General features: G+C 35.9%; 1 protein-coding gene and 1 pseudogene across 2 annotated transcripts; both read right to left on the bottom strand.

Moving 5' to 3' along the window:
- Positions 1–1,100: 1,100 nt before the first annotated feature.
- Positions 1,101–17,248, bottom strand: GHITM (growth hormone inducible transmembrane protein). Of its 2 annotated transcripts, none has more exons than XM_039872263.1 (9): positions 17,102–17,248; positions 14,975–15,138; positions 13,901–14,000; positions 12,535–12,646; positions 11,928–12,069; positions 8,854–8,962; positions 4,388–4,576; positions 3,768–3,939; positions 1,101–2,528 (listed from the first exon to the last, which is right to left on the bottom strand). In XM_039872263.1, exons 2-9 carry the CDS (start codon positions 15,101–15,103, stop codon positions 2,444–2,446), a joined length of 1,038 nt encoding a protein of 345 aa, XP_039728197.1. In that variant the 5' UTR covers positions 15,104–15,138; positions 17,102–17,248; the 3' UTR covers positions 1,101–2,443. The 2 variants fall into 2 exon arrangements, with proteins under 2 accessions (XP_039728197.1, XP_039728198.1); XM_039872264.1 differs by having other exon boundaries at positions 17,030–17,193.
- On the bottom strand, positions 10,511–10,629 carry LOC120609945 (uncharacterized; annotated as a pseudogene).
- Positions 17,249–18,354: the final 1,106 nt, after the last annotated feature.

The raw sequence follows: 18,354 nt of genomic DNA, 5'->3' as shown, positions 1-18,354 counted from the left end.
TCCTTGGGTATCTTGGGAACTCATTACTTTGTTCACTTCTCTTCTGACACTCATCACAATAGACTATGGTTTATATGGGGATGTTACTCTTTAGAAGGCAATTTTTATTCATTATTGTCCAGCTAGCATGAAGCCTGCCTGTTACACTCATGTTTTCTGATTGAATGTTTGTTAGATACCATTCTAAGCAAACAAAAGGGGCCTTTATTTTGTTGTGATTTTTAACAACACATCCCAAGTTATCCTTTAATATTTCAGAAATTACATTTTTCTTTTTTGCTCAAGCCTATCAATTTGCAAGTCTTCAGTCTTCCCTGTGAGTGATGTAAAGGAGAAAACCCTAGTAGTATTTTAAAGGAACCAAGGGACTAGTGATTTTTTTTTCTGTTATCACTTTAGATCTAGCATATTTTAAAAGTATTCACATTTTACATAACTTTTCATACTGAAAAGTCTTCACTGTCCTAGCAAAGTCAGAAAAAAGTTAAAATACGAAGTCATTAAATTAAAAAAAAAAAAGCCTCCTGATTTTCTAGATAAGCTTCCGCCTGATACTCATTGTTAAAATTATATCATTTTGTTTTTTGTGTGTGATGCCATTCAAACATAAGGATATATATTTTGGGTTCTAAAATGTGACTGAAGACAATAGAACCAATAGGACCTTTAAGATTTCACTTTAAAGATCACACTGACATACATACAGGGACTAACGTAGGGAAAGAAAAAATAGTTTAGCACTTAAGACTTGTTTTCTTAGAGAAAAAACTGCCAAAACAAACCAGCAGCAGCAGCTAAAACTTACACCATGCTTACTAAGTACCAGCACATTTCACCTTAACCCTATGAGGTAGTTCTGTTATCATCTGCATTTTATAGAGGAAATGGGCACAGAGAGGTTAAGTAATTTGCCTAGGTCATATAAGGAATAAGTGCAAGAGTTGGAGTTCAAATAAAGGCAGTCTGCCTCTAAGCACCACAGTCATAATCACACTGTAATATGTATACTATATTGCTAAGAGACTAAGTTGCTTTCTTGAACAATCCCCTATTCAAAAGGTATATATGTGGTTCATCTGGAAAAACTACAGACACATCACCATGTGGCTGGAACCTTTATTATTTCAAAAATAAGCATCATATGTAATTTGAGATGGTAAGAATAGTTATTTCTGGATTATGTAATAAATACTTATCAAGAACACAAATCATCTCAATAATCATATATACTTATTTCATTAAGAACTTCCAAAAATAACTGTTATCAGAAATGTCACAAGAGAGTTAAGTGATGGTCTATGCGGGAGAGAAGGGAAATTCTGCTAGGGAACACTCTAAGGAAGCATTCCATCTTAAGTTTTTGATTTATATAGTTCATGAAGACTAGCTTTGCTTTCCTTTTTTTTAGTGCTCAGTCTGAGAGAAAACGCAAGAAACCAAGTCTTAGAAGAAAAACTGCTTTCATAATCTCAAGTGTAAGCCTCAAATAGGCTTTTCTAATAAAAGCTTCAAAGCTTGAATAGATAAAGGCAAGCATCTATTCTATTAAACATTTCAATAAATATGCAAAAAAAAATCAGTAATTATGAACATATTGTTTGTATACTTGAAAATACAACAATTTTCATGCGTTGATATTTTATCCTGAGAAGATATTTTAAGAACATTTTGTTCTAAAAGATTCAAAAGTAAAATTTTCATACACATATACACAGATATTTTATATATCAGGAATTCTCCATATGATTAACATTCTGGACTGTTCAAACAATGTTGAACAATGAGAAGCCAAACATGATCACATCTACAGTGTAAAGAGAGCACTGAAAAGGAACAGTGGGAAAATGCATCACCTACGTCTTTGTTTTATGCTCAATATTTTGATAAATTTAGCAGACAAATATAAAAAGAGATGACTTGTTTCCAAATAGCCAGAGCCCTTTCACTGACTCATCACCGATTACACAAGTTTTAAGTTCTAAGTACTCAAAGACTGCCAGTGACCCCTTACTTCTCTCTGGTCCCTTTACCAAACCTCTACCTCACTCACGACGTGACTGGTTAATATTCTGCATTCCAAAACATATGCAGGTAAACATAAGTTTTTAAATTTTTACTTAACCAAATAATTTTAAAAAATAGATAAAAGTTAAATTCTCACTACACAAACTTCAGTCTTCACATTCATTGATTCATTTTAGAATTACTCAAACATGAGAACTGGATATGTTTGTGGTTATCTGGATGAGAACTACTGAATTTATTCTCCAGAAGAAAACGCACACCTGAAGCATCACATTACTGGAACGTCTGAAACATGATGACAAGTTCTTACCCTCTAAACTTCAACAAAAGCTGCTTGAACAAACTACTTAATGAATATCTGCCCCTATTAAACAAGCAAGGTATCTGATGCATTAAAGAAGTCAGAAGCTGAGTCACATCATTTCTTTCTGTTGCCTCCAGTTGCTAGAATACTGGCAATTCGCATAAATATATTTAATGTATCCATGTAGATTCCCAGCATCCTAGAAAAGAAAATGCCTGTTAAATATGATGTAATTCTAATAACAATGATAAAAACTATTAATAGAGAAAAGTAAAAGCAATACTGATTATTTGCTCTAGGTAAATAAGTTGGAAACTTTTTAAAAAGATGCCAACTTAGGAAGTCTTAGACTAGAACATAGTCAAGATTTTCTTCTGGCAGAGTCATCTTTTAAATGTTAATGGGCAGTTTATAAATCATTATTCTTTCCTCTGCACTTTACTATGAGCATAGTATCTTGAGTTAAAAAAAATGGGTGACAGACAACAAAAGAATCAAAACCAAACCAAAGAAACACCTTCACAAAATGTGTTAGACACAAGTCTGGCATTTTTAAATATAATATACCCCCTTAACACCTCGCCACTGCCCCCCACCCCACCCAAAGAAACTGTTATAAATCTGTGTTACAGCAGCATTTTATAAAACCATTACATTTTTAGTTTGAAAGAAAAAAGGTAAAATTACTTTAAAAAAAGTGACTAGCACCCTTGAACTAAAAAGAAATTGTTTAAATAACCTACTTTGGTGGAGAGGCCAAGAAAAGGAAAAAAAGCATTATTATGTAACACTTAATAGCAGTTAAATTTGAATATCTCCAAAATAAAATTTTCATATTGAAGTGTTTTCAATTTTTAATAAAATAGGCTTTCATATTAAAAATTTCAAGTCAATTTTGTATACTTTCCAACAAATACTTAACAAATACATCTTTTCTTCAGTTCTAAAGTGTTAAATACTAAATTAATTGACCAACAAGAGTACCATAAGGTAAAATACTCTGAATTAACTGAATAAATTCCTAACTATCACACTTAGTTGCAATATGATCAAATTTCTATGGCTACTAGAGAGAGAATAGACTAAACAGCAACAGAAGTAAAATAGTAAAATTTGACAAAGACATTGTTGCAGGTTGAATTCAAAAGATATACTGAAGTCCCAGTCTTTGGTCATCTGTAAATGTGACCTATTTGGGAACGGGATCTTTGCAAATATAATTAACATGTGAGTTAAGATGAAGTAATACTGGAGTAGGGTGGGCCTTAATCTGAAGGTACCAACCCTGATGACACCTTGATTTTAGACTTCTTTTCAACTACCAAGTTTGTATTATTTGTTCCAACAGCCCTAGGAAACTAATACAGCCATAAAACAATAGGACAAAATAACACAAATGTTTTTATGTAATAAAGGAAAGACATTAAAGACTACTTACGAATTGATGGGATCATATTTTTGAACTCCAAACACTGGTACTATTTCTGCACGCTTGATTACTTTCTGTGTATCATACAGAAGGAACATGCTAAAAAGAGCTAATCCACCATAAATTGCCACTGAGTACAGAGTGGCACCAGCCACAGTGGTAGGTGGAAGAAACATAGATCCTGAAATCAAAATGGAAAAAAAAGGTTTTTTTAAAAAAGGACTTTTCTATAACCAGATTTATAATTACCATTACTTAAAAAAATTTCTTTGCTATAATGCACAAATAAGAAAATGTGTGTACAAGCACTAATTTTATGTACATGCAGTTCAAAACCCACGATACTCATTCCTGTAAAGGGTCACTTGCCCACATTACAGGAAGGCTCTTGCATCAAAGCAATTTTCAAGTTCTCTAGACCAACATTACCATTTTAGATGTGTTTAGTAAAACCAATAATGATGGTTTACCGTGATGCCAAAAAGGAAAATCAAGTCAAATTAGCAAATATCTTTTAAATAACTTTTAAAAATGACTACATAAATTCTCTCCAGTAGAAAACCTGGGTACGTAAGATGATTTTGTGACATCATGAACCAAGAACCAAGTGTCAAAGCACAGTGGCTTACCCAGTGAGGATACAAAGACGAGGCCTAGGCCCACTCCCAGGGGTGCTCCCATGTTCAGAAACTTCTCACTGGGTGCACACATGGCCACAGTGGAGAGACCTCCCACGATGCCTGCTGTGTACCATGCCGCTCTGATGAGAAGAGGACCCCCCAATATTGTGAGAGGAGCCACCACTGTACCCATCACACCTGGAGAAAGAACAAGTGGGCACTTAAGCATTTACCAAGTAACGACCAAAGGGAAAATGCCACTTCTAACTAATATACCATTTGAACATATTACAACTCATTGCTAAACAGTAAGATTATAAAAAGTCTTCTTCTTATTTAGGTAATACCACCCCCAAAATTCCACAATCAAAATTTGTGGCTATCCATATTCTAAATCACAACAGTAACGACTCACACAAGTACAAATACTAATCTAAATTTTTAGTAACTTTGTCAAATTCTGTGTAGTACTATACTGGATATGAACCTAACACTAGTCTCAACAATATTTATATAAGTAAGAATTGAGTTAAAACAGCCTGAAATGAATAACTGAAGGGCAAACATCCCGCTGCCAAGAAGAAACAAAGTAAAAATGAGAGAAAAAGTACATGGTGCTAATCTTAAAATGTAGAAACTTCAAAGGCAGGCACTGCTGTTAACTTGGGTAATAAGGAATGTTATCATAGCTTTTAAAAAATAATTTGCCAGATATTTATAAAGAGATGAGAAGAGAAAAATTACAGTGAAAGGTATAGCAATAATACAATTAGCAAAGGTAAATAGAACTCAACTAAAAAATGAATCTTAGATAAGGCATTATTTCAGTGGTGAGTAGCACAACTTACCCTTTTCTTAAACATTAAATGTGCACAGTTTAATTCACAGAATAGGCATAGAGCTGTCCTCATACTGAAATTTCAATACTAGTGTGTTTCTTTTAAGAGAATAACGTTTCTAGATCAAGTGTAATGAGGTAATTGTGTTTCACGATGATGAATAATTAAGTATTTTTTGCTATAGGAAAGATATTGGATAAAAATTCCTCTGTATGGTATTTCTATTAGGATTCCCATCAGTTTTACAATTGACAGCAAAATTCTTAGCAAAACTTTTAAGATTATTCAGAGATTTTTCAGTGATACTTTCTGATAAAAATCTTAAATGGTAATAGATGTTTGCTGCTTAAAGACAAACTAAGTACAAAACTAACAACAGCAGCTTAACATTATTATTTTGAAAGAAAATTGGGATGCGGCAAATTGATATTGCCAGTATAGAAAACAAATATGAAGGTTTTTCAAAAAATTAAAGCTAGAAAAACCACATGATCCAGCAATCTCACTTCTGGGTTTTTATCAAAAGAGACTGATATCAGGACTTTCATTGTTCATTGTAGCATTACTCACAACAGCCAAGATATGAAGACAACCTAAGTGTCCATCAACAGATAAATGGATAAAGATGTGGTGTGTGTGTATATATATATATATATACATATATATATACACACACACACAATGGAATATTATTTAGCCTTAAAAAAAGAATGAAATCTTGCCATTTTTGACAACATAGATGAATCTTGATGGCACTATGCTAAGTGAAATAAGTCAGAGAAAGATAAATATCGTATAATCTCACTTTTATGTGGAAACTAAGAAAAAGTCAAAATTCAGAGAGAAACAGAGTAGAGTGGTGGTTACTGGGAATTGGAGTGGGGAGGATGGAGAAATATTAGTCAAAGGGTTTAACTTCTAGTTATAAGATTAACAAGGTTGAGGATCTAAGGAACAGCATGGTGACATTAAAATAAAAAAGAAACAAGGACCGGCTTTTAACATTATATGACTAAACTGGGCAGACGAAACCAGTTTAGTCATATAAATAAAGCTTAATTTAGCTTATATTGAAAGACTAACTTACTCTGGGTCATTTCTTGCTTATGCTTCTGGAAATCATAAGAAAAACTCGAACTGTTTCTCAAGGTTGATATGAGGTAACCACAGAAAATTCTAATATTATAACCAATCACTGTAAAGAAGTCATTGCTTTCTCACTATATAAACTGTTTTATAATAATATACTCCTGAGCCTCAGTCCATATTTTTGATTCAGTGTTTTTGGCTTGCAAACTCATCTGGTGTATGCACAATAAATTTTTACTATTTGCTATTTCAGTAATTTATTGGTTTTACTTCTACTATTTCTGAACTTTTGACAGCTAGTAACACTGACTCATACACTTAAATGTTGCTAAGGGAGTACGTCTTAAATGTTCTCACCAGGAAAAATAAAAGGTAAATATGGAATGGAGGTAGTAACCATTAACTATGGTAGTAACCATTCTGCAATACATAAATATATAAAATCAATGTGTTGTATGCCTTAGACTTACATGATATTATGTGTCAATTATATCTCAATAAAACTGGGGGAATAACAATTAGAATAGTTTTCAATGAGCATTTTAGTAATTCCAGCAAAATATTGCTTAGTCCTGAGACCACAGGGGTGTCTACATGGTGGTGCTAAATTATCTGGATAAAAAAATGAAAATGGAATGTATTCAGATGTGAATACTGAGTTAAGAGCCAACTTTGATGTCCCTTTGCAGCTGTGAATGGCTGCCCTTGGGTAATTCAAACCACCTTTGGGTCTCATCTCAATCATGCCAATGAATAAAGACATGGACAAAGTGTGGGTCTTGAAGAAATAAGATTGAGGTGTTAAGTCTTGATTTTGGCACTTTTTGGTATGTGACCTCACCCACTCTCAGCTTCATCTAAGAAATGAACATGCTAATGTCTGCTCAACTGTCAAAGATGTCTGTGAAGAATAAAGCAAATTTCGAACAACAAAATAAAAAGAAAAAAAAATTGACCTTCACACTTTGCAGGAATGGGTTGACATGGCAGGCCTAAGGCTATCTTTACTAAAGCCTGCTTACAAGGTTAGTCTTTGACTGATATCTGAGAACATGGCACCTTAACCATTCCGTAACTGAGAGGGTTAGACTACACACTTAGTTATGCTGAAGGCCTTCTTTCCTTTACGGAATCTGGCTTTTGAGAGTTGCTAGCAGAGTGCTTACATGACCAGCCCTCCATAAAAACTTTGGAGAATGAGTCTCTACTGGGCTTCCCTGGGCAGAAACATCACACATTACTGAACTTTTCACATCTTTGGTGTGTCCCCTCACAGGAAGAAGAGCGCAGTGAAAGACTGTGTATGATCCTCTCTTGCTGATCCTGTCACGTGTCCTTTTGTTGTAATAAACCTTAGCTCTGAGTATAAACTATATGCTGAGTTCTGTGACTCCTCCTAACAAATCAATCACTGAATGAATGGGTGGTCTTGGGGACCCCCCAGCACACATAAAATATTCTTACTCAAGCAATTTATATGCTACAATATTAGATTACAAGAGTTTTCTAAGCAAACCAGGTAGAAAGCTTACATATTCAAATTAAAACTACATAGCTAGTTTAATCCAGTTTGAGAAGTGACTACTATTTATCAGAGATAAAAAAAGAGTGAACTTGTTTTCTCAAGAAACTCAGTGTCTAAAATGGGAAACAGGTGCAACACTATTCATTGGCCAAGATGCTACAATACAGAGATTTAGAAACATAAATGTAAATGTTAAAATTTAGATGGTGAGGATTATGGTGTTTCAATGAAAGGATACATACTTAGCAAATGCACATACTATATTTTGAGTAATTTTTTTTTTTTTTTATTAAAAGCCAGTTATAGGTACTAGAAGATAACAGACCACCTCGCTCTCAACCACACAGGTTTTGCCATTTAAAGCTCCATAGATACTATCTATTTATGGGTGAATAATCTAATACCTAATAGAAGAGAGACTTAAAAACCGAGGTTGGGAAATCATGCTGTCTCATATTTACCAAAATAAAGATAGCACATGAAGAATATAAATGACATATTTCACACCAGAAATCTGTCAATATTGGGTGCCAATAACTATTTTAATACTGACCTAACTAAGCATATCAGACACAAACATGCATTTCCAAAAATCTATTTGACTGTTTTCTTTTTTCAATGCTCCACTACAAAAATCTCCTATTCTTTCACATTTTACCTCTTTCTTCTATTTACCTGCTTTTTATTTTTTTTAAAGATACATAACAAAAACAATTCTCAAGTGATGTGTATCAGATTTTAAATTCTCTTGGTATTGGACAAATTACATAAAAAGAAATATTAACATATATAGAACTGTCAAAGGATGCAAGTATAATATTGGGGATGTCCACTGTCTTAGTAACAGAATCATGAACTTTCCAGAGTAGAGATCTGGGAATTATACAACCAGTAATAAGCACAGGAAACTGTTTCCAAAACATGGAGCTTAGTTAAGTTATATACATCATTTATGGTTGTGAAGAGTCACCAAAAAGATAGTATTCAATACTGTTTAATAACAATTGAAAACCTGAACATACCAGAATGTAGTAACCAAGCAAGATGCTTTGGGCCTGGGCTCTGGTCATATGGTATTGACTGTACCAGTATTCCAGCTCCAATCATGGCTGCAAAGGTTGCACCAATTGTCTGAAAGACACATATTACTAAGAAAAATCGATCTTTACAAAACAACAAAGTAGAAACCCACAAATCCTAAGTTCAAGAAGTCCCACCAATATACCATTTTACAAAGATGAAGGACAATAAACTGAATCCTATATTTTTCCAGCATATAAAGGCCTTGGGTTAATTTCAGTTTGGTGAAGTTAGCAAGAATGCCCCCTAATCCCATACATAAAGTTTTGCAGATAGCTTCAAATGAATGAGTTGAGCTTTGACTGACAGCATCATCTTTTAAAAATTTTATTATTAGATAAGAGGTCTAACAAAACCCCTTTAAGAATTGCAGAATAATTATTTTTAATTATATTTCTTTTGGTAGAACAAAAAGTTAAAAAAATTAGTCATGATATACCCATTAGAATATATTGCACATTGCCTTGAATTCCATATTTGCTTAAATAAAAACCTGAAAGACAGAAGCACATGGAAAAAGATTTTATGTTTCTATCCTCCCAGTTTTCTGGCTGACTTGGTCTTCTTCTCTTTTCTGTGCATAAGTTAGATTCCATTGTTATTACATTTAAATATTCCTTATGCATGACAAGGGAGATAAGCAGATAATGTAAAGTGATAATGAATCTTCAGGAGATTGATTTAAAGCAGAAACTGCAAACTTGCAGGCTTTGGACAGAATCAGGCAGCAAGCATTTTGTTTGGCCAGTTACTCAAAAAACAATTGAATGAGATTGCTCTTGGTTGAGAAGGCTTTTCTCTAGCTGCTAATCCCTTTCCACATACCAGGTCTGCTTCACTCATCTGCATTATCTGACACAGGCATCTGAATGTGTAACCTTTGATGTAAAGTACGGGTAAAAAGAACACGTTTTTGCTGAAAATTAAAGCCTTTACTCATACTAATATAGAAAAGCACACTGGGTTCTACTCTACCATTTTCTAATGACGAAACAATTACTAAAAACTACTTCATACATCTTAGTGCAAAGCATTTTCAGGATATTTATCACAATTATAACTTTTTCTTTTAAGGTCATTCATGATTCAGTTCCATTTTTTTTTGCCTTTTATCTTTCCATACTCTGTGCTCCAGCTACACTGAAATGGTAGAGCTACAAACATGCCCCAGTTTCATGCTTCTTTGATTCTGTTTGTTATGCTTTAATTCTATTCATTGAGCCTAAAAATACTCCCTTTCTATTGTTTGACTTATTCAAGGATTACCTCCTTATCTGGAGAGTTTTTCTGGTAGGTCCCTTAGCTGCCTTAACAGGTGTCAGATATCTCTACTCTGTTCAAAAAGCACTTCGTACAAATGTTGACATTATCTGTGTGTATGTCTGATAACCCTCCAAAAGCTTCATCTCTGAAGCACTTGTCTAGCTTTCCAAACAATTTTACTTAAGCCTTAACAGCAGGTAAGAGTAATCTTATGCCCACAGGGGGTTGAGAATATGGCTCAAGCACAAAACTGTGAAGTCTTATTTTAGGGGCTAAATTCTTGCATATTTTGATCTTCCTCAGGTTTTATTTTATTTTTCATTATTTTTTTTTTTACGCCTACAGCACCTGGTATTCCTAGGTCGTCTCCTATCCAAGGACTAACCAAGCCCAACCCTGCTTAGCTTCCGAGATCAGATGAGATAGGGCACGTTCAGGGTGACATGGCCGTAGACTCCTCGTGTTTTAATAGCCATGCTTGCTTTATTTAAAAAAGCACTATTTTAAATTATTTACCTCTGATTAAAACTGACATTCCTGGTGGGAATGCACCATGCTTATTCTGTGCTTTCATGACTCTCTAAGCTAGGAAATTCACAACACCCATCTGAGAAGTAATATCTTAAGAATACTGGAATGTCCAAATCGCTAAGCTACTGTGAATGCTTTTCATTTTGGAACGTACACTATAGTCAAAACACTACAGATTTGGAGGTTAGACGGGTTTGGGTTACTTATGGGGAAAATCAGTTTGCTGTGGAAAATTTGTATTATATAAACTCTCCTGTCTTCCCTTCCCATCCAGTCTCACACTCATTGCTCTAGTTCACACTCTCATCCCTCATTTCAGATCTTGCAAAGGCACAGCTGGAATACCTGCTTCTTTCTTCCACATTAGTTCTTAATACTCAAATACATATCAGAGTTTTGCTATTCCAGTATCTGCAATGGCCTCTCACTGCGTAGGCACTCTCCTCAGCTTGGCAACCAAACATTACCTTTCTGTCTTCTTCACATTGCAGATCTCAAATACTCTGACTTCACTCTAATAGGATTGTAGAGTCATTTTGACTGACTACCTCTTTTGCTTAAGCTGTTTTGCAAACTTGGACTACTGCTGTCCTCTCCTAAAATTAAAAATGCTAGGCTTCAATGGCCCTGATAAAAGAAATGTCTCCTTCATGGAAATTCCCTTATAGTCCAAGACAAAAACAGTCTTTCAATTGATTTTACACTTTCTACTTATTGTATAACCTTTACCACTTACTCCAGCAGTTCATCTCTTCAGCCAGACAGTCGAAAAATAGGCACCATATTTGAAATCATTTTTTGGTATCAAGCAAAAAAAAAATGCTCAGGAAACATCTGCTGAATATATAAATTTATATAGGGTCAAGAAAGTTCAGAATACTTGAATGCTTGGGTTTTTGAGACAGGTATTTTCCACTGGCCTCTAACATGGTTTTGGGTCTGCCTTATTTTTTAGTAAATTACTATAAAATAAAGGCTGTTTGATATCTGCTGCTATAAGTAGAATGTGCCTGTAAATTTGGCTTCCAACCCCTTTGCTGCTATAAAATACATATTTAACAAAGAATAGCTGACTTACCTCAGAATGTACTTCCTACTTTGTCTCAGTTGAATTTGTTTGATATAGTAAGGTATTCTTTCCATTTAACACCCCTCCCTGAGTATTTTTTGTCTCATCTTTTGATATGTTGTAGAAAAGGAAAACAAAATCAAGCTTACTTACCACCCAAGAGCCTCTCATCATGAAGTTCATGAGAATAGGAGTTCTACTCACTGCCAGGGCAGACAAAGCTGTTAAGCCAACACTTCCTGCTAAGTACATGTAGGTAGAATGAATTCTGTCCTTCACATATTGAGGCCAAATTCTGTAAAAAACACAATATGGTTAATTTATAAGATTAGGGATATGACTTTTGCTTGAATCATTTACAAGTTGGGAGGCCTTGGGAAACACTGTTTTACTGCTCTAAATCTATTCACCTCATTTGTCATGGAAATGATAATGCATACGCTGGAGTTACTATAAAAAGTAAATGATAGAAAACATAAGCATTTGGCTTATATACGTAGCAATACATTTTCTCTTTGTTTAAACACATATAAACTTGGAAGATTTTTATTTTGTTTTGAACAAATATGTGAGGGAAACAAGAGATTCTAATTTTTTTTTATTTTTAATTCTTTAATGTCATCTTATGAGATTCTAATTTTATTCATGTATATTTCTACATAGTTGAAAGACTAGACACAAAGCAAAAGTGGCAAAAGATGAGAATGACAAGAAAAGTGAAACCTTTAAGGTTGGAATTATTTGGGAACAATTTACTTACACAGCCTTTTCGATAGCTCCAATCTCATTAGACATTCCCAAACCATAGTAGCACAATGCTCCAAGGCCAACAGCAGCCCCTCCAGCAATAAACCATCTTCCCATCTGATCAACTGTAGAACACAAGAGGAAATGCAGGTAAATAATGTCATATCTTACCTAAATTAAAGTACTAGTGGTAAGCCCTTTCCAATATTTAAATGAGGGAAATCAAACCATATACCATACTTCTTTGTAACAGTCATAATTAATACATACGGGGACATAGAAATGGCCTCCAAATTAGGGGTCTAGTAAAAAAGAACATTGTAGAAACATAGGTGTAATAATCAGTACAAAAAGGACCAGACTTGATTAACCTTTAATCTCACTCCGACAAAATTGGAGGAGGCAGTGTACCTATAGATGTGGGGAGACTTCTGTGATATATGTTTTACTGATGAGTCTGGGATACGTTCACATGATGCTTAGAAAATAAAGATGAAAAAGAAATGTTAACAGTCATATCACATTGTATATAAAGTGCTATTAGCAAAAATGTTTATTTAAATGGAGTAAAGAAAAAAAAGAACTAAAGAAAAATACAAGCAGTGTTTATGCAGCACAATCAAGGGAGGGTGCCCTTGTTTCAGAGTACTGAGAAACAAACTTATCAACTTTAACTGGATGAAGGTATTCTTATTCCCCCCGTTAGTCTCTATTTGTTCATCAAGAATGTTACTGTTCTGTCACTATATGATTCACATAATTTGGTTTCTAGGGTCAACTCACTGATCAGCAATGCCCTGATACTAATTAGAGCTCTCTCTCTCTATAACATATTGACATTTTGCAAGGTTAAGGAGCAGTAGTGTACTTTGACTGACTTTGGCTAGATTCATAAACTAGTTTCTGAGCTTGCAAAGTTGAAATCCAAACTGTGGACCAAACTGACTTCATTAAGATATTGAAGAGACCCTGGAGTGGCAGCCAGTTAAAAGGACCCTTCCTGAACAGCTAGGCTTTTATTAACGTCTGTGTTTTGAAGATATAATCTTGACCTGAAATATACACAACTATCATATGCTTTAATGAAGATTCTACATAACTTCAAATGAACTTCCTTAACAGAGTATACGTTTTAGATTATGGCATATTATCTAATAACACTTAAAAAAAATAATGAAAGTAAAATTTTCTCAGGAAGAACTATGACTGAGAACCACTGAACCCAGTGTGAAGTACCAATCTTTTCTGGGTTATCAGATCCCCGAGAACAATGAAAATGATTACCTTTCTTCCCAGAAAATGAACATATACACAAGTTTGTAAATATTTTTAGGAAGCTGTTCATGAACCTTGTTGAAAAACTAAAGACTGACACCTACTTTTAAATATTTTTTCCATTGATGGTTCCAATGCTGCCTCCTTGAGTTCTTGGCCAGTTTTCCCACGCCGGATCCCAATTCTTGTCTTGGTGGCATATTCCTGATATACATGAAAACAAAGACACACAGAATGTTAATAATAATAAAATGAAACAGAAGATCTCATTACATTAGAAAGCTCTATATAATTTGGTACTTTCTACGTAATTTCACTGTGAAAGCAGTGTTAGCCAATCTAAAAAGTTACATAGAAACACTTCTCGTACTCTATCTTTGAAGTGACCCATTAATTCATTACATCTTCTTAGTTTAAGTTTCAGAATAGTTGTTTATTTCATACTACGAATTTTATTTATATCTCTATAATGATATTTTAAACACTAACTTTTTAAAAACATTCATTCAGTATTAACTACATTTTTTCATCTGGGTTTCTTTCCTTAACGAAAGCCAAAGGGAGGGATGACTATTACCTATATTTTAGCTCCTTTTCAACAGTGAAACGGTGAATTTAAGAGAAAAGAATATTGAACATTGTCTCCTCTAGATTCTGTGTATTTCCTTATCTACCTCATACTGCAAAATTTATACTTCTACTTTGCATTCTAGAGGAGAAATCTATTATCAAAGGAAATGGGTTTCTCTCTAACCTGACAGATTTTATTTCGCCATTATCTAAACAAGAGCTGAAATGACATATTTAATAATGTCTTAACAAGTTATTGGTCAACTGGTCATATTCCTAGATTCTGAAGCTTTTGATTATAGGCTCCACGATCTCTATGCTATACCATACAGCTCTCAATCCTTCACAAATTACTCTAAATGAGAAACTCCAAGAGCTGTAAGGAAAGAAACATAGGAGTTTTTTCTTTTTCTTTTATATGAGATAAAGATAGAATAGAATGATACAAAACTAATGAGGAGAAAGAGCTGATTTGGGACATTATCAAGGCTGTTTCAGTAAATGACTAATGGTAGAGTAGGGAGCTTCATATTATCAAAGAAAAAAAATGGTTTTAGGGGCACAAAGAGAGAGACAGACAATATAAAAACAATTCAGATTGTCTTTACCCTGCTGGGTGTTAAGAGCCACTGATTCTTTGTGATGGAATTCTTCACAACTGGGGAGGCCTTGGTGAAAGCTGGGTGGAAAACCCTGGAAGGTAGTGTCCGGAGACACACAAGTCTTGCGGCCAGCATGGTGGTGCACCAGGTTTACCAAATCGATCTAAATGCTAGTTATAGACAGAGACAAAAAATAACACATTAACCAAGTGAGGAAAGGCCATAGGGAGTCTAGAAACAAGACGGAGCCAATTATATTTTAGTAGAAAAGGTAGAATAAATGACCTTTTTAACTGATTTTTCATTAAGTAAAAAAGTGCAGCTTGCTGCCAGCATTAAATTTAATTTTACATAAACATATTCTTTGAGGCTGAAGCAAATCTGACTGGTTTTCAACGTGAAAATAAAACAGGAAAACTGTTCCTGGAGTTATTTCTTAACGGAACTGTCTCTAGCCTAACGTAACAAAAATGTATATGTAAATTATATTCATCAAATGAATCTTCGGCTAACAACTATTCGAGAATGATAACATCATGCGTAGGAATGCTAGATTTTCTAGGATTTGACATTTTCAGAAATCGAGAATTACTATATTTTGTAAATGGAAATACCACTACTCAAAAAATAATGCTATAAATAGAATGATGTCATGTTTCCAAAGACTAGCGATATACTAAGGTGATGTGAAAACAGTAATAAAAGCGAGATCTCATGGCAACCTTTGGGGGCAAGGTTAGGACTGTAATGCTGCAAGCACTGCTAGCGAGCATTCTTTGGGCAAACGGGGAATGGGTTAAGTATTAATAATGAATCCTCTGCTTGTCCCGTGTGAATTTAAGAAATCCATTCCACAAATCCCAGTTTTGAGATTTTAGGTTTAAGTCCCACTTCGAACAATAACAAAATGTATGACCAAGTAAGTTATATGGCTAATATAGAGTGGATGTTAGTATCTTAAGAGAATTTACAGGGTGTGTGATTGCTTTTATAAATGTGGTTTTCACTTATGATTTACATCAGCATTCAACGGGGAAATTTAAAAAAAGACTCCATAGTATAACTTTTGAGCATAGGAAAAATGTCATCCAAGGAAGAGATGAGTAACTCTTCAAGGTCACAGTGCATTGCAAGGCTGTAAGACATCTGTGGGAACCAAACATTATAAATTTCTGCCAAACATGACAGAATATGATATAAAAATATTCAAGCTATTGAAACCACCTGGGATGTATCCCAAAATGTAGATTTCCTGAGTCTTACTCTGGTCCTAAGGATTCAACCTCCAGGAATGGGACGCAGGACTATGTATTTTAACTAGAACTCCCAAAGCTAAAAATCCTTGCTTAAAAATACCTATCTAGTGTACTTCCAGCTCAGCCACCAGCTCTACGTACACTGGGCATACAACATCGGGCACCTGTCCTTTGGGAAAATACCGAGTTCTTCTAGCACTTTCATGCCATTGCATCAGCCTATAGTTGCTGTGCATCTATCTCCCTCAGTCCTCAACACACCGACCGGGAACGAGGTCCAGCTCAGAGAGGCTAGCACATCGCGTGACAGAACAAGATGAATTTCTTACTACCTCAGCATACTAGAAGTGGCCTTGCGCCGAGTGTTTGACCTCTAGGACTCAGGTTCCTTAGCTATAAAACGGATAAAACACCGACCCCGTACGTTTTTGTGAGCACTGATGAGCTCAGGCGTCTAGTCCTCAGAGAAAGCTCATCTAGTTCACTAGACTCTGCTGGGAACCAGGAACCCAGCAGCAAGCCTCCAGCCTCCCAAAGTCTGAGCACAAGTCTACAGCAGCCTCGCCTCAAGCATCCTCCTTATCCGCCGGGACGGTGGCTGTACCGGCCAGCATGAGTATGTATGATTCAGCACCTCGCTACCCAGGGAAAGCAGGGTCGCGTGGGCGAATCCCTACCCACCTACACTAGGCCCCGCAGTCACCGTCCCCATTCACAGGGTCACCCGCAGGACGACCATTCTGATGTGCCGCCAGGCTGTGACGCAGGCAGCAGCGCCGCCGCCTTCAGCCCTCTCCAGACGCACCCAGAAGCCCCGAGGGCCTGGCATGAAGAGTACGGTGGGTCTCGAGTGCCTTTTGGCTCGAAGTAACAGTACCTTAGTTCCCAGTCACCTCAACCGCGCTGGTCTCCTTCCGGGCCAGAGAGACGCAGAAGCGCACACCCTGACGATCCACCCGCCCCTTACTGTTTGTGAGAGCGCAGTTCCTCCTCTCCCTGCGTGACGCAACATCCGGAGAAGCGACAAACACTACGGTAGCCAATCATGAGCAGATCTCTGAGAGAAGGGCGGGTACAGTAGGGAGGAGGGCTTCCGGGATGGAGGGGCGGGGCCAGTGGAGGATTGTAGTAGCCGTAGCGTCAGTGTGCGTTTTGGGTGTGGACTAAGAAGGCATTTAGGCCGTTTTATCTCTGAGTGACAGTGCTCGCTTTATTTGTCTTAACGGCTTCACTTGCAACAGCTGCAAAAATTATTTAAAATTTGAAAGAGAATGGTGTGAGAATTAAAAATTATCCCGTCGGCCGTTCCTTTACTCTTATTCCCTTGTGCCTTCTCAAGAATGTATTGCAAGATAAATAGTGTGCTAAATGTGGCAATTTCAGACAAGCGCCCACTGGTTTCTAGGGTCTGATACCAAAGATTAGCTCCTGAAATCTAGAAAAGAGGTCACAAGAGGTCAGAGAGCGACCTGGCAGGATTTCAGTTTTTTTTCATTGCTTTTTGACCTCCCTAAGGCTCATTTTCAAGCTTCCGTGTATTCTTGGATAATAGGGCGGATAAGGCAGGCTTTGCCTGGTACCCAGAGTTGTTCTGAGGACTGACTATTCAAATATTTTTGTTGAACATAATTTGTGAAAAGCGTTTCTCTGCTATATGAGGGAGGTAGTTTTTGTTTTCTTTCACTCTTACCTATTACATATTTACCAAGGTTTCTTTATACCAAGTACTGTCCTAAGGATATAGAGTAGCACCCCGTTATCCTTGATTTTGCTTTCCACAATTTCAGTTACCCGTGGTCAACACTGGGTCAGAAAATATTAAATAGAAAATTCCAGAAATAAGTAATTCATAAGTTTCATTTGCGCACTGTTCAGTAGCGTGAAAAAAGTCTTGCACTGTCTTGCCCTGTCCTGCCCAGGACATGAATCATCACTTTAATCTAACATATTTGTTTCTGGCCCTTCTGGGCCAAGGACCCAAACCAAGGTCCTTCTGCCTAGTGCCTACCCTGCTGTTAAAGCCAATAGAATGAGACAGGGTTTGGTAAAGCAGACCAGAAACTCAATAGAGAAGGGTGGGCTCATGCTCTAACTGCTCTGAGGGCACCTTCTTCCTGACTGAGAGGAGCT

The sequence above is a fragment of the Pteropus medius genome, unplaced genomic scaffold, assembly GCF_902729225.1.
Source record: "Pteropus medius unplaced genomic scaffold, Ma_sr-lr_union100, whole genome shotgun sequence".
In the NCBI taxonomy this organism is placed as follows: Eukaryota; Metazoa; Chordata; class Mammalia; order Chiroptera; family Pteropodidae; genus Pteropus; species Pteropus medius.
The sequence above is the reverse complement of the archived record's forward strand: the minus strand, read 5'-3'. Positions and strand labels throughout refer to the sequence as shown.